The sequence below is a fragment of the Papio anubis genome, unplaced genomic scaffold, assembly GCF_008728515.1.
Source record: "Papio anubis isolate 15944 unplaced genomic scaffold, Panubis1.0 scaffold1097, whole genome shotgun sequence".
Taxonomy (NCBI): Eukaryota; Metazoa; Chordata; class Mammalia; order Primates; family Cercopithecidae; genus Papio; species Papio anubis.
In genome coordinates this window covers 1,930-25,754 of record NW_022160092.1, presented here as the reverse complement: position 1 = coordinate 25,754, position 23,825 = coordinate 1,930, and the positions used below count along the sequence as shown (strand labels likewise).

General features: G+C 48.5%; 1 protein-coding gene across 1 annotated transcript; it reads left to right on the top strand.

The window, feature by feature from the left end:
- The first annotated feature begins 2,846 nt into the window (after positions 1-2,846).
- On the top strand, positions 2,847-22,623 carry LOC101024642 (histone-lysine N-methyltransferase EHMT1). The gene is made up of 3 exons (XM_031661222.1): positions 2,847-3,365; positions 10,053-10,609; positions 21,616-22,623. The coding sequence occupies exons 2-3, from the start codon at positions 10,061-10,063 to the stop codon at positions 21,877-21,879; spliced, it is 813 nt and encodes a 270-aa protein (XP_031517082.1). The 5' UTR covers positions 2,847-3,365; positions 10,053-10,060; the 3' UTR covers positions 21,880-22,623.
- Positions 22,624-23,825: the final 1,202 nt, after the last annotated feature.

Here is a 23,825-nt window from a genome sequence, read left to right as displayed (position 1 = left end):
ACATAGCATTCTTAAACGTTTTTTCAAAAGATTATACAACTTAATTTCATGGGTAGGATTTGTGGCTGGTGGTGGTGATAAGGACTGTGAGATGGAGTGGGGTTTGGCAGGTGCCTTCAGGAGGGGACAGCATGTGAGGGCCACAGCTCATGCCCGAAAATGTCTGTAGACCCCAGCAGCTTCACGAGGTCTGCCTGCCATGCTCCACCCGGGCTCATCTCAGGCCAGGAGACCTTGTCGGCAGAGCTGTGCTGTGGCGGGCAGGTGTCTTTGGTGGGCCTCAAGGCCCTAGTCTTAAAAGTATTGAGGGCCCCAGAGGGCTCTTTTTAATTGGGCTGTATCTAATGATAGATACTGTAAAAGAAATGAAAATTGAAAAGTTAAAAATCACATAATTTTTAAAAAACAATAAACACATAGCATTTTATTTACATGTTAGGGAAAACAGCAGTGTCTATGAAAAGTACTTTCTCTGAGTGAAAAAACTCAGTTGGGTGGCATTGTTTTCCATGTTGGTCCGTCTCTGTCACGTCTGGCTAATCCAAGAGACAGCTGGATTTAAGATCGACTTCTGCACCCAGCCTGAGGTGATACTGTCTGATAGGAGAAAATCTGGCCTTACACAGACTGTGGTTGGCAAGGGAGAAGTATTTTGATATCTTTTCAGATAATTGCAGCTGTTCTGCTTTGATACGGCACCAAGACTCAACAAGGTGAAACTGTGCCAGTGGCCTTCTTCCTCTGTGGCGTTAAAGCCCGTCTTGATGCATCTTTTGCCCGTGCGTGATTTTGAATATTAGGCACTGGGCATTTGGGGAATGTTGGCTCACCTTGTTATGAAGATCTTCCCCATGTTGACACGTTTTATTATATGGTATCAAAAATCATAGTCACTAATGATACCTTTCATGTAATAAGAAAAGTCATAACTACGGGAAACTTTCAAGCTCGTAGGGACGGATACACATTTACGTGTGTTTCGAAAATTCAAAAGGTAGAGTTTTAACACTGGCAACAGATACTACTGGTTGTTTTCTTTGAGGCTCACTCTGTTTTGTGGAAATGTCTGCCAGATATCCAGGCCTGAGTGGCAAGTCCAGGCCTGAGTGGCAGGTCCAGATCTGAATGGCATGTCCAGGCCTGAGTGGCATGTCCAGGCCTGAGTGGCATATCCAAGTCTGAGTAGCATAGATTTTGCCGGTTGTTCTTTTAAGTGAAGATGCTCTATGAGTGAGGAAAGCTTCGGGTTCCACCCAGCCATTGCGTCTGGACTGCTGCCTGCCCCCTTCCTCTGATGTAGAACACTGGAGAGCTGTGCTCAGAGGCCATCATCTCACTGCCTCATTCAGGGCGTTCTCAGGCGAGCCCCCCAAGTGCCTAGTGGTCAAGAGTTCAGTTGCTGGTGTACACTTTGGTGTCCTGACCTGGTCGATGCTAAGGGGCTGATACCCCCGCTTGGGTACCGTCTGCGCAAACATCAACACAGTGAAAAAGAAAATTGAGGTCCTAGTATTATTATGAAAATAGGTTTGACCTCCTGGACTCCTGGAAGGATTGCAGGGGTCCCCGGAGAACTCCTGTTGTGGGTAGGTGTGAAGAGTGCAGGCTGAGCTGGCTGGCATACAGCTGTGATGGACCAGGAAAGGTAGCGTGCCCTGCATGTTCGAGGGCTGGCACGAGCAGCTGGGCTGCCTGGCCCCGGCTTGGCAGTGGGAGATCGGGGGTGGGAGGTGGATACCTGGGCCTCCCTGCCTTACCGTGATGGGGCGGGCTGTGCACCGTTGCTAAGACCAGCTCCTGGGGAAGGTGGTGCAGTTAAGTCAGGTGTTACCAAGTCAGCCCGGAGGCCCCCAGGTCAGGGATCTGAGCCCTGAAAAGCAGTAACCACATCTGGGCACAGGTAGGGGCTGGCCTGGTGTCTGCTTTGTGGGGAGGAGGCGTCTGTTGAGAGGCCCCGTTGTTGACGTGTTTTCTCATCCAGACGCTGGACACCCAGGTTTTTGCAGCCTCTTATACTTTTTACTTGTTGATAGTCAAAGATGGAAACAGGGCGTGGGTGGCCTCCTGCAGCTGTCTGACTGGCTGCTCCTGGTGACCTCGGGCAGGTCTCTGCATCTCCTCGTCTGGTCGTGGACTCCTGGAGCCCCAGGTGTGCCTCGCTCACTTGTTGCTGTTTTATCTGCCCCCGAGGCTTCCTGCCCACTTCCAGCTTCCAGTGGCCTCCGCAGAGGGGTTTCTCCAGTATCACATCACCAGGCTGGGGTGTCAGCCTGACAGTTCCCCCTTGCAGTCTGGCCTCTCAGACTGCCCAGAGCGGTCAGCAGCCCTCTTCCGAAGCCCCCAGCTGTGGGCGGGGCGTTTGCAGATTCCCTGCCGTCTCCTCATGGACTCCGTGGCCCTGCTTCTGCGTCAGGAGGGGCCTGGCTAGGAGTGTTTTTTGTGTTTATGTTCACTTCTCCAACCAGACTCGAAGCTTCTTGGAGGCAAGGATTTTTGTGTTAAAAAAAAAATTACGTCCCAGTACCACCCAAGTGCAGTGACTCACACCTCTCATCCCAGGACTTCGGGAGGCCGAGGCGGGCAGATCACTTGAGACCAGGAGTTTGAGACCAGCCTGGCCAACATGGCGAAACCCCCATCTCTACTGAAAACACAAAAATTAGCCGGGCGTGGTGGCGGGCGCCTGTAGTCCCAGCTACTTGGGTGGCTGAGGCCTGAGAATCACTTGAACTGTGGAAGCAGAGGTTGCAGTGAGCCGAGATCGCGCCACTGTACTCCAGCCTGGACAAGAGAGTGAACTCTGTCTCAACAACAAAAAAAATTTTAAGAGGCCTTGTATAATATATAACTCTACATAGTAGATGCTTAATCTCAAACCTTTAGTGATTTAAGTTTCCTACTGAATTTTCTTGATTTATTTCTATAATTTTTTGTAGGAGGTTGGACATTTGAAATATGTGAGTTATTGTCAGCAGCAGAATGCATTTTGAAATAAATTGTAACATTCCTGTAACAGAGCCAAAATATTTCAGATATCTAATTATGTAAATAATACACAAATGTGTTCTTACTGTTAAAAAACTGTCTCCAAAAATAGAAATACAGGAGAAGTTTCCCTGGGCTGTATTCTGAATGTCAGTTCTTCTGGAGGCAACTGTAGCCAGCTGGCAGGAGGAGTGACTGTCCAGCAGCTCATAGTGAATGTTGTCACGAAGATTTTTTGACTTTTTCCAAATGATGTCCATTTGGAAAAGCGGCCTCCCGCTGAACCCGGCTGACGTCTGTTGTTTCTCTCTAACAGGCAGTTCCGGCGAGGGGGGAGCCTCAGCAGGATTGCTGTGTGAAAACCGAGCTGCTGGGAGAAGGTGAGGGCGGTGTGCACCGAGGGACAGGAGCAGCGCCTCCCTCCAGACTAGAAAACCTGCTGTTCTTCCTCTCTTATTTGTCCCCATCTTCTGACTTTCTTTGCTTTACCTAGGTTTATGTTGTAGTTTCTAATATATCCCATTCCTACATAGACACAGTTGCACAGACACACACAAAAGCTCTGCCGGAAAAGGAACACATTTGTCAAAGTATGAAAAGCAAAAATCCTGCATATCTTTGTCTTAAAGTACACCCAGAAAATTAAAAGTGAGTGGCCACACAAATGTTTATAGCAGCATTGTTCACGTCACCAAAAACCGGAGACACTCCGGTGTCCTCAGTTGATAAGGAGCTGGATGAACAGATTGTGATGCATCCACACAGTGGGACAGCGGTCAGCAGCCCAGAAGAGCACACAGCGTGACTCACACCGCACCGTGGATGAAGCTTATGCACGGTTTGTTAAGTGAAGGAGGCCAGACCCAAAGGGCCAAAACTGCATGACTCCAATTTTATGGCAGAGACTTGGAGAACAGCAGTGGTCACCAGGAGGTGGAGGGAGCGGTATGGAAGCAAGTGTCTGCAGAGAGGCAGGGTGAGGGGAGTTAGGAGGAGGGGAGTTGGGGTGAGGGGAGTTGGCGGGGCTGCACCCCTCTGTAAGGCGTGGTGCACACGTGAGTCTTCAGGGTTCGTCTTCAGGGTTCGGATGTTGTTGCAGAGCTTGCACCACCAAGAGCGCCCCCAGGAAATGAGGGCACGTGGCGCCAGACGCGCTGTGCTGTCCACAGTGAAGGGAGAGCTGTGTTCCGCTGGACCCATGAGGCTGGCGGCTGTGGGAGCAGGTCCGGCACAGGACTTGCCTAAGGCTCTCCCAGCTGGAGGCCACACCTCTCCAGACAGCGAGTAAGGCCTGGCCCCTCATGGACTGTGGGCTGTGGCCCCTGCCGTGTCCTTTCACCGTAGACGGCCTCTCTGTGCTTGTGGGTGCTTGTCCACCCACCGGCTGTGCACTGCTCTGACCGCTGCCTGCCTCTGCCGCCACTCCCAGCCGACCCTCCAGGGTTGCCCCCACCTCCCGTGCCATCCACCTCCTGCAGCCTGACTGGGTGTTTTCTTCCTATTCTTTGGCCCCTTCCTGTTGCCGTCCTTTCCGTGTCTTTGAACTGTTTCTTCTGTTGGCTCCAGTGCCCTCCTGCACTTCCCTCTTCTCTCCCTGGTCATACCTCCTTTGGCCTTTCTAGTGGAACTTGTTTCCTACATGACACCAGCTGCCACAGGCACCAGGTTATTCCATTACCCTTTAGGCTCTGCCTGTGCCCTGTTTCCTTACCCACTGCCGCTGAGCCACGGCCTGATGCACCCTGGGGGAACTGCTGGACCCCCACAGTGGCTGCCCCATCTTGCTTTCCCTGCAGCAGTTGTGAAGGGCTCCAGGTTCTCCACGTCCTCGCCACCATTTCTTAGTGTCTGTGGCTGTCCTGGCAGGTGTGAAGTGGCATCTCTTTGTGGTTTTGGTTTGCGTTTTCCTGATGGCCAGTGATGCTGAGCATCATTTCATGTGCTTATTGACCGCCTTTAGATCTTCTTTGGAGAAATATCTCTTCAGATCCTGTGATTTCAAATTGGATTGATTTTTATTGTTGAGTTTTCAGAGTTCTTTATATAAGCAGAAGTCCCTTATCAGCCATGGGATTTGCAGATATTTTCTTCCAGTCTGTGGCTTGTCTTTCCCCTTTCTTGATGATGTCCTATGAAGTACAAATGTTTTTAATTTTGATGCAGTCCAACTTACCTGTTTTTTTTTTTCCCTTTCAGTTGCTGGTGCTTTTGTTCTAACACCTAAGAAATCATTACTTAATAGAAGGTCACAAAGATTTACATTTGTTTTTTTTTCTTCTTGGAGTTTTATCTCTTTTATCTAGGTTTTCGATCAATTTTGAGTTAATTTTCGTCTGTGGTTTGAAGTGGGGGTCCCACTTTATTCTTTTGCAAGTTGATAATCAGTTGTCCCAGCGACATTTATGGAAAATACTTTTCTTCCCCATTGAATGGTTCTTGCACCCTCGTTGAAAATCAGTTGGCTTTAAATGTGAGAGTTTATTGTAGGATTTTCTTTTCTTTAGACAGGGTCTCCCTCTGTAATCCAGGCTGGAGTGTGATCATGGCTTACTCTAACCTCCATCTTCCTGGGCTCAGGCAGTCCTACCACTTCAGCCTCCCAAGTATGCTGGGACCATAGGTGTGAGCCACCACACCACACTAATTTTTTTTTTTTTTTGAGACAGAATCTCGCTCTGTTGCCCAGGCTGGAGTGCAGTGGCGTGACCTCGGCTCACTGCAAGCTCCGCCTCCTGGGTTCACGCCATTCTCCTGCCTCAGCCTCCTGAGTAGCTGGGACTACAGGCACCTGCCACCACGCCCGGCTAATTTTTTATATTTTTTAGTAGAGACGAGATTTCACGGTGTTAGCCAGGATGGTCCCGATCTCCTGACCTTGTGATCCGCCTGCCTTAGCCTCCCAAAGTGTTGGGATTACAGGCGTGAGCCACTGCACCCAGGGTTTTTTTTTTTTTTTTTAAAAAGAGACACTGTCTCCCTGTGTTGCCCAGGCTAGTCTTGAACTCCTGGGCTCAAGTGGTCTGCTCTCTTCGGCCTCCCAAAGTGCTGGGATTACAGGTGTGAACCACCGTGCCTGGCCCATAAGTATTATATTTTTCAGTGATATTTTAAATAGAATTGTTTTAAAAATTCTTTTTCATTTTGATTGTTGATACTGTATAGAAATACAATTGATTGGGCACAGTGGCTCTTGCCTGTAATCTCAGCACTTTGGGAGGCTGAGGCAGGCGGATCACCTGAGGTCAGGAGTTCAAGAGCAGCCTGGCCAACATGGTGAAACCCCGTCTCTACTAAACATACGAAAATTAGCCTGACGTGGTGGCGGGCGCCTGTAATCCCAGCTACTCGTGAGGCTGAGGCAGGAGAATCACTTGAACCTGGGAGGCGGAGGTTGTGGTGAGCAGAGATCATGCCATTGCTCTCCAGCCTGGGCGACAGAGCTAGACTCCATCTTACAAAAAAAAAAAGAAATAAAATTGATTTTTGTATATTTATCTTACATCCTGTAACCTTGCTAAACTTGTTTATTAGTTCTAATAATTTATACTTCCTTGGGAATTTCTGTATAAAAGCTTGTGTCATCTTTAGGGCTCATTTGGTTTCTTCCATTCCAATCTGTATACCTTTTATTTGTGTTTCTTCCTTATGGCCCTACTTTGAATCTCCAGTACAGGGTTGAATAGAAGTGGCAAGACCGGACATCCTTGTCTGGTTTCTGATCTTAGGGAGAAAGCATCCAGGGTTTCACCTTTAAGTGTGATGTTAGCTGTAGGTTTTTCATAGATGCCCTATGTCAGGTTGAGGGATTTTTCTTTTCTTAGCAAACTGTTTGCTAAGTGTTTTGACCATGAAGGGGTGTTCATTTTTTCCTGTCTCATGAGATGCTTATGTGGTTTTGTCCTTTTGTTCTATTGATATTTGGCATATTAATTCATTAAGCTATTAAGCCAACCTTGCATTTCTAGGGTTAAATCCCCACTTGTTCATGGTGTTTAATCCTCCTCACCAATTTTTTTTGTTGTTGGTGTTGGAGGGGAGCTGGATTCCGTTTGCTTATATATATATATATATATATAAAATGAGATCTGTCACCTGGGCTGGAGTGCAGTGGTGCAGTCAGCTCACTGAAGCCTTCACCTCCTGTGCTCAAGCGATCCTCCTGCCACAGCCTCCTGAGTGTCTGGGACTACAAGTGTGCGCCTCCATGCCCGGCTAATTTTTTTATTTTTGGTACAGACAGAGTCTCACTATGTTGCCCAGGTGGGTCCTGAACTCCTGGGTTCAAGCGATCGTCCCTCCTTGGCCTCCCAAAGTGCTGGGATTATAGGCATGAGCCACTGCACCCAGCCTATAGATTCAATTTGAGGGGACTTGACAGCTTTGTAATGTCATACATTTAGGAGCATGAAATGCCCTCTATTTAACTTTTTTTTTCCCCCAACACACTGGCTTTGAGTAATCTTGGCAAATTTCCTAATACCCTTTGTAGTTTTCCCTACTTCTGTGAATGATACTTTCTTTCTTACATTTTCTAGGAAATGTTGATATAAGGAAATGCCTTTGATTTTGTAACATGATTTCAAATTCAGCAGTTGGGTTGTGCTCTTGTGTTTTACTTGCTCCTTGAGTCTGTTTTTAAGTAAATGATTGTGTCGACGCAGGTGGGAACACTCCGCCCCTCACATTCCTCTTTCCCTTTGGTGTCACCTGCACTGCCTGTTTATGTCAGACACTGGTAGTGGACATTGTGGTGGTGTCATGGCGGTGGGAGGACATTGTGGTGATGTCATGGCGGTGGGAGGGACATTGGTGGTGTCGTGGTGGGGGGGAGACATTGTGGTGGTGTCGTGGTGGTGGGGGAGGACATTGTGGTGATGTCGTGGTGGGGGGAGGGACATTGTGGTGGTGTCGTGGTGGGGGGAGGACATTGTGGTGGTGTCGTGGTGGGGGGGGGACATTGTGGTGATGTCGTGGTGGGGGACATTGTGGTGATGTCATGGTGGGGGGGAGGACATTGTGATGGGTGTCGTGGTGGGGGAGGACATTGTGGTGATGTCGTGGTGGGGGGAGGGACATTGTGTGGTGATATCGTAGTGAGAAGTGAGACATTAGTACGTGTCGTGGTGGGGAGAGGACATTGTGTTGGTTTCGTGGTGGGGAGGGTGGTTTTGTGCCATGGTGGGGGAGGACATTGTGGTGGTGCCGTGGTGGGGGGAGGACATTGTGGTGGTGCCGTGGTGGGGGGGAGGGACATTGTGGTGGTGTGGTGGTGGGGGGAGGACATTGTGGTGGTTTTAGGTGGTGGGGGGAGGGGTGGTTTGTGCCATGGTGGGGGGAGGGACATTGTGGTGGTGCGATGGTGGGGGGGGGACATTGTGGTGGTGCCGTGGTGGTGGGGAGGACATTGTGGTGATGTCGTGGTGGGGGGACATTGGCTGGTGGTGGTGTGGAGTGGTGGGGGGCAGACAGTAGTAGTAGTGTAAATTAATTAAGAGGAACATTGTGGTAAGTGTGGTGGGGGGAGGACATTGTGGTGATGTCGTGGTGGGGAGGAGAGGAACATTGTAGTGCGATGTCATTAATTGAGGGAAGGACGATATGTGGTTAAGTGGTGGGGAGGGTGGTTTTGTGCCATGGTGGGGGGAGGGACACTGTGGTGGTGCAGTGGTGGGGAGGGGACATTGTGTGGTGGTTTGTGCCATGAGTAGGGGAGGACACTGTGGTGGTGCAGTGAGTGAGGGGGAAGGAGACATTGTGGTGAGGGTGTCATTGGTGGGAGGACAGTGTGGTGGTTTGTGCCATGAGGTGGGAGAAGGAGGACAGTATGGAGTGGGTGCAGTGGTCAGGGGACAGTATTAATTCTAGGTGAGAAAGAAACATTATGAGTAGTTTATTACCATAGTGGGGAAGAACATTGTCATTGAGTGCAGTAGTGGGGAGGACACTGTGGTAGTGTCATGAGTGGGGAAGGAACACTGTGGTGATAATAAATTAATTGGGGAAAGGACACTGAGTGAGTGGTGTCGTGGTGGGGAACGGTGAGTGAGTGTCGTGGTGGAAGGGACATTGTGGTGGTTTGTGGTGTGGGGAGGACACTGTGGTGGTACCGTGGTTGGGGGAGGACACTGTGGTGATATCGTGGTTGGGGGAGGACACTGTGGTGATATGCGTGTTGAGGACAACACTGGTGGTGTGCGTGGTGAGAGAGGGAGGACATTAATGAGAGTGATGCAAGTGGTGGGGAAGGACATTGTGGTAGTGCACCATGGTGGGGAAAGAGAACATTGTGATAGTTTGTGCACCATGAGTGGGAGGAGGACATTGGTGGTGCAAATGAGTGGGGGAGGACATTGTGGTGGTGCCATGGTGGGGGGGGAACATTGTGGTGGTTTTGTGCCAAATGGTGGGGGAGGGTTTTGTTGGTGGTGTCATGGTGGGGGAGGAACACTGTGGTGATGTAAGTGGTGGGGAGGAGGTTTTGTGTGGTGATGGTGGTGGGGGAGGACACTGTGGTGGTGTCATGGTGGGGGGAGGACATTGTGATGGTTTTGTGCCATGGTGGAGGGAGGACATTGTGGTGGTGCCGTGGTGGGGGGGGGACATTGTGGTGGTGCCATGGTGGGGGGAGAGAGGCATTGTGGTGGTTTTGTGCCGTGGTGGGGAACATTGAGTGGTGTCATGGTGGGGGGAGGACACTGTGGTGATGTCGTGGTGGGGAGGAACACTGTGGTGGTGCAAGTGGTGGGGAGGACACTGTGGTGGTGTCACATGGTGGGGGAGGAGTTACTGTGAGGTGATGTCTAAGTGGTGGGGGGAGGACACTGTGGTGATGTTGTGGTGGGGGGAGGAGGACACTGTGGTGGTGCCGTGGTGGGGGAGGACACTGTGATGTCGTGGTGGGGGGAGGACACTGTGGTGGTGTCGTGGTGGGGGGAGGACATTGTGGTGATGCCGTGGTGGGGAGGACATTGTGGTGGTTTTGTGTCATGGTGAGGGGAACGAATTGTGTTGGTGCTGTGGAGAGCGGGGCCTGCAGCCAGTGACACTCCTTTCTCCTCTGTTGGCAGAGACACCTATGGCTGCCGATGAAGGCTCAGCAGAGAAACAGGCAGGAGAGGCCCACATGGCTGCGGACGGTGAGACCAACGGGTCTTGTGAAAATAGTGATGCCAGCAGCCATGCAAATGCTGCAAAACACACTCAGGACAGCGCGAGGGTCAACCCCCAGGATGGCACCAACACACTAACCCGGATAGCGGAAAACGGGGTTTCAGAAAGAGACTCAGAAGCAGGGAAGCAAAACCACGTCACTGCTGATGACTTTGTGCAGACTTCTGTCATTGGCAGCAACGGATACATCTTAAATAAGCCGGCCCTGCAGGCCCAGCCCTTGAGGACTACCAGCACTCTGGCCTCTTCGCTGCCTGGCCATGCTGCAAAAACCCTTCCTGGAGGGGCTGGCAAAGGCAGGACTCCAAGCGCTTTTCCCCAGACGCCAGCCGCCCCACCAGCCACCCTTGGGGAGGGGAGTGCTGACACAGAGGACAGGAAGCCCCCAGCCCCTGGCGCCGACGTCAAGGTCCACAGGGCACGCAAGACCATGCCGAAGTCCGTCGTGGGCCTGGTAATTTTGTGTCTTCTCTTGCTGTTTCCTTTTTCCCATCTCTTTTGTTTTAATAACGGCAAATGGACTTTGGTGCATTGAGGAGAAGCCAGTAAGTGTCAGTGGTTATCCGATAGGGCCCGTGAGGAGCTAGGAGAGGGCTGGGTGCAGTGGCTCACGGCCGTTATCCTAACACTTTGGGAGGCTGAGGCGGGTGGACTGCTTGAGCCCAGGACTTTGAGACCAGCCTGGGCAGTGTGGCAAAACTCAAATACAAAATTTTGTAAAAAATGCAAAAATTAACTGGGCATAGTGGTGCGCACCTGTAGTCCCAGCTACTCAGGAGCGTGAGGTGAGAGGATTGCTTGAACCTGGGAGGTGGAGACTGCAGTGAGCCCAGATCACCCCACTGCACTCCACCTTGGGCAGCAGAGTGAGACCCTGTCTCAAACAAACAAACAAAAAAACAAAAAGGAGACGCTGCTGATGCCTCATGCGTGAGTGACAGAGCTGAGTGATGCCAGGTGATGCCTCGCTTCCTTCTTGGGCTTTGCTCTTCTCACAGGGTTCTGTTGCCGTCTGTAGAAACGTGTATCAGACACTTTCAAGGAGGCCACTGACTCTTCTGCTTTGGACTTTGGGGCTTTCACTCCAGCTAGGGAAGACTCAGCACTCACTCTGTTTCATTGAGAAGTGAATAGAAATGAACTTGGTTAGGGCCAGAATGTGACAGAAGTGAGGGGTAAAGGGCCACCTGGACATGCCCAGGGCTCGCCTGCCCCTCACACCTGTGCTGATTTGCTCACACTTACATTGAGAGCTCGCCTAGCCCCCACACCATGCTGATTTTCACACACACGGCACGCCTGCTCCTCACACACACTGTGCTGATTTTCACACACAGGGCACGCCTGACCCTTCACACGCACCGTGCTGATTTTCACACACACGGCACGCCTGCCCCTCACACACGCTATGCTGATTTTCACACACAGGGCATGCCTGACCCTCACACCGTGCTGATTTTCACACACAGGGCTCGCCTGACCCTCACACCGTGCTGATTTTCACACACACGGCTCGCCTGACCCTCACACGCACTGTGCTGATTTTCACACACAGGGTGCATCTGCCCCTCACACACACCGTGCTGATTTTCACACACAGGGCTCGCCTGACCCTCACACGCACCATGCTGTTCACACACAGGCCGCGCCTACCCCTCACAACGTACTATGCTGATTTTCACACACACAGCACAGCTGCTCCTCACACACACTGTGCTGGACTCGTCCCCATCTCTTACATGGTGCATACACGATCCAGGTTTTCAAAGTGTGCACAGTGCTTTTAATGTGCTCTCTCTGTTTGATGTGAATTTGAGTGTAAGTTCCAGGTTTGTGATCACATTCCCATGGAATTTTCTCTCTCTGACATTGCTGGTGAACATTCTGAAGGCACTTTCTTGTCCTTTGTAGATTATTTGCTCTTTCCTCTTAGCCACTGTTCAGGGCTTCACAGCCCCGGCTTGGAGGTTTTGTGTCTTCAGCTCCAGAAGAATGCTCTGTATTTTTCTTTCCGTTTTCTTCCCATGGAGCTCCCCTTAAATGGCTGGCTCTTCTGTCCCCCTGGGCAGCTCTCTGCCTGTTTCCAGCTTCCTGATTGGTTCCTCAGCCCTTCTCCTTCTTGCTGTTCATCCCATATATTGATATAGTTTATTTTGACATGTATTTTTTTCACGCCCAGTATCTCTGATTAGTTCTCTGTTTTTTTTGTTTTGTTTTGTTTTGTTTTTTGAGATGGAGTCTCGCCCTGTCACCCAGGTTGGAGTGCAATGGTGCAGTCTCAGCCCAGTATAATCCCCGCCTCCCAGGTTTAAGTGATTTTCCTGCCTCAGCCTCCTGAGTAGCTGGGATTACAGGCACACGCCACTACACCTGGCTAATGTTTGTATTTTTAGTAGAGATGAGGTTTCACCATGTTGGCCAGGCTGATCTTGAACTCCTGACCTCAGGTGATCCGCCCGCCTCGGCCTCCCAGAGTGCTGGGATTACAGGTGTGAGCCACCGCACCCGGCCTGATTAGTTCTTTTAATTTAAAAAATACTGTTCTGAATTTTGTCTTGCCTTATCTTTCAAAAGATGGTGATTATAATTCTTCTACAATCTCTGTTTTAAATTCTGATTCCTCAAGTGGGGGTTCTCTTGGACTTGACACCACCTGTTTGTGATTTTTTTTTTTCCTCTCAGGTTTAGCTTTTTTCTCCCCCCAGGGTGTCTCCACCTTTGTTTCTGTCATAATATCTCAGCCTGACTGTGAGTGCTGTGTGTGTGTTCTGTGGCCTGCCTGCAGTGACCACAGTGGGTGGTGGGCGCGCTGTGGGGCTGGACTGCTGGCTCAGGGGCCCACGGCTGCCGGGTGTTGCGTCCTCTCCTGGGACAGAGAGGGCAGGCGCCTTGTGGTGCCGACAGCTGCCCTAGCCCTGGGGCTTCTCCACTCCTAGGCTGGCCGGCCTGACCCGACTTCAACCTTTTGCAGTATTCTTCTCTACATGACAAAGCTTTAGAAAATCTTAAAAATAATTACATTGTCACAGGAAAGTGCAAAAACACCTTTCACCAAGCTTTCCTCAGTGGTGATGTCTTTGATAACTAAAGGACAATGTCAGACCCAGGACACTGACATTAGTAAAGTCCATGGGGCTTACTTAGTTTCACCATCACCTGTGCGCACGTGCATCACGCGCAGGGTGTTCTGTGCAGTTTACTGTGTGTGGATGTGCAGAACTACCACCACAGTCGAGATGCCGAACCCCCTTCACACCAGGGCACAGTCGAGAAGTGGAACCCCCTTCACACCAGGGCACAGTCGAGATGCGGAACCCCCTTCACACCAGGGCACAGTCGAGATGCCGAACATTCTCCACACCAGGGCACAGTCGAGATGTGGAAGCCCCTTCACACCAGGGCACAGTCTGAGATTGCAAACACTCTCCACACCAGGGCACAGTCGAGATGCGGAAGCCTCTTCACACCAGGGCAGTGTCAAGATTAGAACCCCCTTCACACCAAAGCACAGTCGAGATGTGGAACACCCTTCACACCAAGGCCCCTGACGTCACCCTGTGTAGCCGCCAACCAGACCTGAACCTGTGCCAGCCTCAGGTTTGCATGATCCAACGTGTCCGGCCTATTTCTGATTTTATATAAATGGAATTACAGTGTATGCAACCTTTTGAGAGTAGCTTTTGTCATTCAGCTTAGTTCTCTTAAGATCCATCCAAGTTACGTCTCATTAGCCCATCCTGTTCTCTGCTGAAGCTTTGGTGTTCTGTGGGGTGTGGACAGCCTTGTACGCGGGCACTCACCTGCTGAAGGACACTGGGCATTTTTACTTTAGAGCCGCTCGAACATTTATGTACACATTTTGGAAATAAGATTTCTCTCTCTGAGTCAAATACACAGGAGCATAATCACTGGGTTGTATGGCCTTTGGGTGTTTAGTTTTATGAGGAAATTGCGGAACCGTACTCCAGAGTGGCTGCATTTCACACGCCCACCAGCGGTGTTGCAGGGGTCGGCTTTCTCCCGTCTTCGACCGGGCGGCGTTCTTTTCTCCGGACGCTGGCTGCTAGTTCTTACCCGGCTTTTATTATTTAGGGCCCTTCTGTTGGATGTGCTGGTAGCTTCTTGAGGCTCAGCTGTGATCCTGTGACTGCTGGGATGGGAGCGCCGCCTTCTCCCAGACTTCTCACACACACCCCTCCCACGAAAATGATTTTGATTTGATTTTGATTTATTTCCTGATTTTGATTTTTCTGATGATTTGATTTTCCTGATGACGGATTTTCCGATGATTTTTCCGATATGAGTGATGATTTTTCCTGGATATGATTTTATTTCCTGATATGATTTATTTTTCTGAGTGATTTATTTTTCTGACATATTTTATTTTTCGATATGATTTCCGGACTTTTCCGATTTGATTTTTGATATGACGGATTTCTCTGGATTTCACCGGGATTTCTGATTTATGATTTTTCTTGATTTTCTGATGACTGATGATTTTTCCTGATATGAAAGATTTTTGATTTTGATGATTTTATGATTTTGATTTTGATTTCTGGATTTTGATGAGTGATTTCTGATATGATTTTGATTTTGATATGAGCATTTTGATTTCGATATGCGCATTTTATTTTTTCGATAAGAGCGATTTTGATTTTTCCGGATGTTGGCGATTTTGATTTTCCGATGATGATGCCTGATATGGCATTTTATTTTTCTGATATGAGGATGATTTGATATATTTTGATTTGATATTATGATGATTTGAGGATTTTTATTTTTTCTGATATGCGATTTTGATTTTTCTGATATGAGATGATTTTTCTGATATGAGTGATTTGATTTTTCCGATATGAGTGATTGATTTTCCGATATGATTTTATTTTTCTGATAGAAAGAGAGCATTTTATTTTTCCGATGATGATTTTGATTTTTCCGGATAAGAGTGATTTTGGGATTTTTGATATTATGATTTCGGATTTTGATATGAGTGATTTTTGATTTTTCCGATAAGAGTGATTTCCTGATTTGATATGATTTTGATTTTTCGAGATTTGCCTGATATGATTTTGACTTTCCGATGATTTTTGATTTGATTGGATATGATGATTTTCCGATTTTATTTTTCCGGATATGATTTTATTTTTCTGATATGATTTATTTATGATTTTATTTCGATATGATGATTTTCTGACTTTTTTCTGATGAGCATTTCGATTTTTGATATGATTTTTGATTTTTTCCATGATTTGATTTTTCGATTAAGATGATTTTGATTTTTCCGATTATGTTTTGATTTTTTTCTGATATGACGGATTCTGATATGAGTGATTTTGATTTGATATATGATGATTTTGATAAGAGCATTTTTATTTTTTCTGATATGAGCATTTTTATTTTTCTGATAAGATTTTCGATTTTTGATAAGAGATTTTTATGAGTGACGCATTTTTCGATATTTTTTTATGATTTTGATTTTTCTGATGATTTTGATTTTTCGATATGATGGATTTGATATGAGCGATTTTGATTTTTCGGATTTTTTTTTATTTTGACTTTTTCCGGATACATTTTATTTTCCGGATTGGCGAGCATTTTGATTTTTCCGGATGAGCATTTCTTTCCTGATATGATTTCCGACTTTTCTGATTGATTTATGAAAGATTTTATTTTATGACGGATCGTTTGATGATTTGATTTGATGAAAGATTTTTGATTTTTTTTTCGATATGATTTTATTTTTGATATGATTTGATATGAGTGATTTTTGATTTTCGATGATTTCCTGGATGATTTATTTTTCCGGGATATGATTTCGGATTTTTCCTGATATGAGTGATTTTTATTTTTCTGATATGATTTCTGATTTTTCCTGATATTTTTTATGATTTTATTTGATATGATTTTGATTTGATGATTTTCATCTTCCGACAGCCACGACTCCACTCCCGACCATTAATCTTTACCTTCCCGACGTATTTAATCTTTACCCGACACACTTTAATTCTCCACTTCATCTTTAATTTCACCCTTTAATTCTCCACGCCATTTCACTTCCACCTCTTCTGAAGAGCCACTTCCGCCATTCTCCCGCAGATTCGACTTTGATCCTCCCCTTTACCTTTACTTTATCCATTTTGTTCTTCTTGATTTTTATTTTGTCTTTCTGCTGGTCTGAAGCTTCTCTTCTTTCTCTTCAAATTTCTTTCACAGAGCGAAGGTGTTTCATTTTGATGAAGCCCAGTTTATCAGTTTTCTCCTGTGGATTGTGCTATTGGTGGTGTGCGTGAAAACTCTTCACCTAGTCCTAGATATCAATTTCTCTAATTTTTTTTTTTTTTTTTTTTTTTTTAGTTTTGTGTGAACTTTAAATCTGTGATCCATTTTGAGTTAATGTTTGTATAAAGTCTGAGGCTTGGGCTGAGGTTGAATTAATTTTTGCCTGTGGATGGCGCACCAGTCACAGTTTTAAAACACGTTAGAAACTGTGCATCTTTCATCTCCCTGAAGTTTTATTACAGTCCTACTTCCAGGATTTTATTCTGATATATATTTATTCGTGAGATCTTTTATTGTCACCCTATCACATTCCTGTAGGGAAAAAAAGCAATTTGAAATTAAAAAAAAAAAATTGTCCGACCATGAGGCTTATTTAAGTGATCGCTTTGTTTTGGATTAAGTTGCTGCAATAATTAAAGTCTGATTATGACACATCATTTGGTTGAAAACTGCTGTACATTCACAGGCGGGTCAGTTGTAGGAAGAGAGAACCTGAGTGTTTTGAGGCTTCGGAACCTGGTTTGCTGAAGATTCTCCACGGCCTCTCCGCACCCTGGAGAACTTGCTCTGCTCCTAGGGGAGCCTGCGGGAGAAGGAGGGGATGGACTGAGCCAGGGCAGGGCTGTGTCTGTGGGCCCCACAGAGGTAGTATGGCAGAGACTGTGGGTGGGTCGGTGCCCCCCTGCACCCAGGGTGTGCACTGTGTCTGTGGGCTCCACGGAGTTGGTGCGGCAGAGACGGTGGGTGGGTGCCCCCCTGTGCCTGGGGTGTGCACTGTGTCTGTGGGCCCAACGGAGGTGGTGTGGCAGAGACAGTGGGTGGGTGGGTGCCCCCCGTGCCTGGGGTGTGCTCTGTGTCTGTGGTTCTGGGCCTGGCCTCTCCACCCTTCAGGATTTCCTGCCACCCCAAACCCAATTTAGTCTTGTTTGGCATTTTTTAAAAACCAGAATTTATTGAAAATTGTGTTTTAAAAAGTCATTCCAGTGATAAAATGAATGTTGCAGTCTTTGTTAATAAATCCAATATGCTCGTAAAAGTTTGAACATGAATGTGGTGTCACGGCTGCAGTCTCACTATCCCGTGGCGAGAACCAAGGGATTTGGACCCTGTGTCTGGCGTTGATCCCCATCGTAAAGATCCTCAGAGCGAGGCCTGCTCACTGGCAGGTTCACCATTGTTAGGGCAAAGAAAGCGGAAGCCACTGGAAGGGAATATTTTTTCCTACATGGAAATGCTTGTTTCTGTGGCCTGGTTGGCAGCTCCATTTCCCTGATTGAGTTGTGCCCACTCCAGGAGGCGCCAGCATGGGGCCCCTTGTTTTTCTCTGTGTGTGTTTCCACACCTCCCCTCCTGGTACCCACTCTAGGCTCTAGGTGCTGGGAGAGAGGTGGTGCCTGTCAGTCTGCACTGGAGGTGGTTCTTAGCAATTATGTGAAGAAGTGCTACCAAGTGTCCCACTGCGAGACTCACACTGGTGCAGAGCCCCCCCACCCCCGCCCCCCCACCAGGAGGGAGGGGCCTCAGGGAGGGGGGTCTCCCCGCCCCCCAGGAGGGCGGAGCCTCAGGGAATGGGGCTCCCCGCCCCCTAGGAGGGAAGAGCCTGGGGAGGAGAACCCCCCCCCCACCCACCCCAGGAGGGAAGAGCCTCCGAGATGGGAACCCCTCGCCCCTCCCAGGAGGGAAGAGCCTCGGCGAAGGGGCCCCCCACCCCCCCAGGAGGGAAGAGTGTCAGCGAAGGGGCCCCCCGCCCCCCAGGAGGGAAGAGCCTGAAGGGCTGCCCTCCCAGAGGCAGGCCATGTGAAGGTGGGCCAGCCGCTGGCCGCGCTGCCTCCATGGCTAGGTCTTCACTTTCCTTGTGCTTTGTTAGATAAGAATCCCAGCAAAATCAAAATCTAGAATCCTCACCTCGGTTAAGCCGTTCTTAGTCTTACTGTTGAGATTTTTGAAAATAACCTTTTAAATTAAAGAATAGGTTGTGTACCTCGGCAAGAATTAGCCTCGCATGGCTATTTCCTCTTCAGGGTTTGTTTTTGTACCTTCATTGATATGTACTTTGAAAGTGCATTTTGTGTTTGTAAGCACCAGCTGAGGGGGATGGCCACATGAACCAAGCAGCCTGCACGGTGGTTTGTAGGTGACCTAAAAGGGGACTGACTCCTGAGTTCTAACAGTGACTTCATTGCAGTCAAACCTGGTGTACTGGAGAAAGACCAAGAAACTTTGTAAAGCAGACGTGTGGCATTCGTGTGGCTTTCAAACAGTGTTCCATGTGCGAGGTGCATTCATTAGTGGACATGGCAGGAGGAGCTGTCATGTCTGAACTGTGCTTTGGAGGGAGGAGAGCATTCATCCCTCAGGAAAAAGTAAGGGCATCCCGGGGTGGAGGTACATTCCAAGAGGAAATCACTGAATGTGGCAAACAGGGTTGCTGAGCTGGACAGGGCTCCGTGGGGAGAAGCAACAAAAAACTCCAGAGAGCTGTGGTCACTGGAACATGAATCTAGGGTAGGTTCCCCAGGAGGGAGCCCAGGTGGTTCTGTGTCTGTTCTGGACATCAGTGGGGTGTCTGGCAGCTTAGTGTGGGCTCAGTGAGAAGCTTTGCAAGTACCACATGGCAGCAAGATGCACTCGAGAGACAGAAAGGGAAGGAGGGAGGGAAACAGACACAGACATAGTGCGCCTGTGGGACAGAGAGAGGCGGAGATGGTGAGGTCATGAGAGCCAACCCCAAGAGCACGTGCTCCCCTGTGCCTTCCAACTCACCCTGGCACTCCCCTCTCATCTCCCATCCAAGCCAGGTGCTACCCTGTTCTGCTCCGTGTGCTCTTACCTGGAACTCTCGCTCTGCCTCCCTGCCTCACCTGTAATCTCTACAAGCACCTCCTGAATCCCTCAGAGCCGTCTCTGCAGCCACATGTTCACCCATGCCACGGACCCACCGAGTACTTCGAGTTACCATTACTTATGACCTTGTTCACTTCTCCCTGACCTTGACTCTAGTTGATGCAGGTCCCTTGTCGTGTGTGTGTTTGTGTGTGTGGTAAAACACATCACATCAAACATAACCATTTTTAAGTGAACAGCTCAGTGCATCAGGCACATTCACATCGCTGTGGAGCCATCACCACCCTCCATCTCTGGAACCTCTTCATCTTCCCAAACTGAAGCTCTGTCTCCTTTCAACACTGACTTCCCATCCCTCTCTCCCAGCCCCTGGCAATGCCATTCTACTTTCTGTGTCCGTCAGTCTGACGACTCTAGGGACCTCGTGTAAGTGGGATCGTACAACGTTTGTCCTTTTGTGGCTGACTTATTTCATTCGGCACAGTGTCGCCGAGGCTCATCAACGCTGCAGCGCGGGCCCCAGCTTCGCCGCTTCTCAGGCTGAGTCACACGTCACTGCCTTTTGCACACGACCCTTTGCTGATCCATTCGCCCAACAACTGGCCCTTGGGTGGCTCCCCCTTTTGGCTGCTGCGGTTGATGCTGATGTCAACGTGGGTGTACAAACATCTCTTCAAGACCCTGCTTTCAGTGCTTCTGGGGCACATGCCCAGTAGTGGAATTGCTGGATCACATGGTAGTTCCATACTTAATTTTTTGAGTTTGTTGCAGCAGTCGCACCATTCTACATTCCTACCAGCAGTGCACAAGGGTTCCCATTTCTCCAGTTCTCACAACACTGACTCTTTTCTGTGATTTCCTGGTAGCCATCCGTGGTACTCACCTGGTTTGGATATGCATTTCCCTAATCAGGTTAAGCATCTTTTCATGTGTTCATCAGCCATTTGTATGTCTTCCTTGAAGAAATGTTTATTCACGTCCTTTGCCCATTTTTTAATCTCGTTGTTTTTTATTGTTGTAAGACTTTTTCATATATTCTGGATAATAATTGCTGATGGATTTGCAGATGTTTTCCCCCATTCCATAGCATGCTTTTTTCACTGTTAACTGTGTCCTTTGATGCACAAAAATTTTAAGTTTTAGAAATTTTTCTTTGTAGAGACAGGGTCTTGCCATGTTGCCCAGACTTATCTTGAATTCCTGACCTCAAGTGATCCTTCCCCCTTGGCCTCCCAAAGTGCTGGAAGTACAGGTGTGAGCCACCGCACCTGGCCCAGAAATTTTAACTTTGATTAAGTCCAGTTTGTCTGTGTTTTCCTTGGTTGCCTGTACTTTTGTTTTCATGTCTAAGAAATAATTGCCAGATCCAAACGTTGGGAAGCTTTCCACCTGTTTTCTGTAAGAGTCTTATGGTTTAGGTTTTGCAGTTAGGTCTGTGGTCTGTCTTGGGTTAATTTTTATATATAGTTTAGAAAAGGGTCCAGCTCTGTTCTTTTTCATGTGACATTCAGTTCTCCCAGTGCCATCTCCTGAAGAATGCGCTATCTTTTAACACTTTTTACTGTGTATTGCACCGTGTGCACAGTAAAGTGTGGTTCAACTGAATTAGATTTAAAGTTACAGTATCACAGGTCTGTAGGTGACGAGGGGAGCAGACAGAGAGTGGAGGTTCAGTTGTGTCTGTGCCTTCTGCAATGAAGGAAGTACTGGGAGTTTGCTGTCGGTAGCACAGCCCTGCCCTGCAGGCTGAGACGAGGCAGATTTAGGAGATCAGTGAGACTGAGTAAAATACCGTTTTAACACAACATAGTTACCTACTGTGGGATAAATACCATTGGGGATGTTGCAAACATAATGTTTGGCCACGATAAACTGGGAAAGCAGTTTTTGAGAAGTTTTGATGCTGCCCATTTTGGGTATTTTTTAGCTTAGTAAATGTATTACCTAAGTCAGGGGTTGGAACATTTTTTTCTGCAGGCAGAGAACCAGCTAGAAAATGTTTCAGGTTTTTTGGACCACATGTGGTCACTGCTCCTCCTCCCTGCTCGTTCCTCCTTCTGACCTTTAGCCCTGTAAGTGCTGTTCTTAGCTTGGGCCGTGGTTTGTAGATGCTGACCTAACCCATCTGAGGGGCAACTAGGCACGCATGTCTTAGTGGCAGGTGCTTTTGTGAGGACAGCGTGCTGTTTCCGCTTGCAGACTTTCTCCTCTCTCCATTGTATCTCATCTTTCAGTTGTGGGGAATTAATGGGGAGAAGAACTGTGATTTTGGTTGCATGTTATTTCAATGACCATCTGCTTATGCAGTTATAGTTATTCACTGTCTTTGTTTTGAAGCATGCAGCCAGTAAAGATCCCAGAGAAGTTCGAGAAGCTAGAGATCATAAGGAACCAAAAGAGGAGATCAACAAAAACATTTCTGACTTTGGACGACAGCAGCTTTTACCCCCCTTCCCATCCCTTCATCAGTCGCTACCTCAGAACCAATGCTACATGGCCACCACAAAATCACAGACAGGTAAAAGGGAGACCCAGCAACTGTCTTTGCTCTTTGAATGTATGTTTGGAGCCTGCCCCTTGCCAGGTGAGAGTTCTGTTTGACTGTAAGTGCCTGTGCTGCTCTTGATGAATGACTGTTGACGTCAGCCGGCCCTCCCGGGCTCGCCTGTATGCCTGAGGAGGCACACCTGACGTCTGCTCTAAAGCCTTGGCTCAGGCCGGCATTGATTTCCTAGCTTGTTAACATTCTCAAGATGAAGACTGTTTTCTTTACTAGTGTCTTACTCACTTGGTCTCTGTGGGGAGAAGACCCTGGAGTTGGAAGCTTTCCTGGTTTGTAGATGAAGTGCCTTTGGGAATGCTGGGGTGTGCTGGGGAAGCCCTGGCCCAGGGTGAGGACCACCGCCCCCTCCAGCTGCTCTGCCACTGCCACCTCGCTCTGGGCATGCTCCTCACTCTCCTGGGCTGGCTGCTTCTGTGGCCAGTTCAGCGAGTGGATGAACGTTTGATTCCTCACTGGCGACCTTTTGTGGGAGGTGCTGGGAGGGCACCGGGACGTCAGAGTGAGCGACGCGTCAGGGTTCCCTGGGCTTTCAAACCTCCTCAGCTTCTGGGATGGAATACTTGCGTTTGGTGCCGTCCTGGAGAGATGCAAGGCCCTTCTTGCTGGCCCTCGTGAGTGCTGCTGCTGCCGGCAAGGCTTCACTTGAGGATGGTCACCTGGCCACAGGTGTCTGTCTTTTTCTGGACTTTAAAAATACTTTTTATTGGCTGGGCACAGTGGCTCACGCCTGTAATCCCAGCACTTTGGGAGGCTGAGGCGGGTGGATCATGAGGTCAGGAGTTCGAGACCTTCCTGGCTAACACGGTGAAACCCCGTCTCTACTAAAAATACAAAAAATTAGCCGGGCGTGGTGGCGGCGCCTGTAGTTCCAGCTTCTTGGGAGGCTGAGGCAGGAGAATGGCGTGAGCCCGGGAGGTGGAGCTCGCAGTGAGCTGAGATTGCACCACTGCACTCTAGCCTGGGCGACAGAGCGAGACTCCGTCTCAAAAAAAAAAAAAAAATTTTTTTTTTATTTAAGTATTTTCAGACCTCCAGCAAAGTTGCAAAAATTCTACAGATAAGTCCTGTGTACCCTTTACTCATTTTACCACATGGCACAATCTCGCCCCCTGCCCGCCCCCATGTATAACTTTTTTTTCTGAGACATGAATGTAAGTTGTAAACATTGTGCCCTTTTATCCCTGAAAACTAATGTTATTTCCTAAAAATTACTGTAATGTGCCTAAAAACAGAAATATTCTCTTAGATAACTGCAGCACAGATATCCCGGTGAGGAAGCGTACCGCGATGCTGCTCTCTCATCTCAGTGTCCCGTTCCGCATTTCCCATGCCCGAGTGTCCTTAGGGCAGAGGACAAATAAAATCTGGTCCTGGAGCCTTGAGCGCCTGTGTTGTGTCGCGTTAGTTTCCTTTGATCTGAAGCATTGTCAGCCTCTTTGTCTGTCTGAGCCGTGGCGTTTTGAGTACAGGCCAGGTGTTTCATAGAATGTGTCTGACGGGGGTTTGCCCAGCGGTTCCCAGGATTGGGTGCAGGTCGTGGAGTGATGCAGGGGACTGACAAGTGTCCTTAGGAATTGAATTTTGGTGGCTTTTTGTCCTGCTCTGCTGCTGGAGTCTGCAGAGCCCTCCATCTTAAAGTTACTGCTCCCCAGATTGCAAGCGAGACCCTAAGGTGTTGCAGGTACCGCCCATCACATCCCACCGGGCTTCAGCATCTGCCGTGACCCACGCCCAGCTCATACTGCACGGTGGGTGCCAAATGGTGGTTTTCCAACTCCATCATTTCCTCCTGATATTTCAGTTTCTGCTGTAAGGAGGTGCTTCACTTTCGTGTCCATCCACACAGTTATCTGTCCATTTACTCTTAAAGAAAAAAAAAACTTTTTAAAAAAATAGAGATGGGGGTCTTGCTGTGTTGCCCAGGCTGGTCTTGAACTCTTGGGCTCAGGCAATCCTTCTGCCTTGGCCTCCCAAAGTGCTAGGA

Excerpts from the sequence above, each read along its gene's own strand:
- LOC101024642 (XM_031661222.1), top strand. The coding sequence starts at position 10,061 with ATGGCTGCCGATGAAGGCTCAGCAGAGAAACAGGCAGGAGAGGCCCAC. Across the intron at positions 10,610-21,615 it reads CGAAGTCCGTCGTGGGCCTG|CATGCAGCCAGTAAAGATCC; the intron begins GTAATTTTGTGT and ends TTTGTTTTGAAG.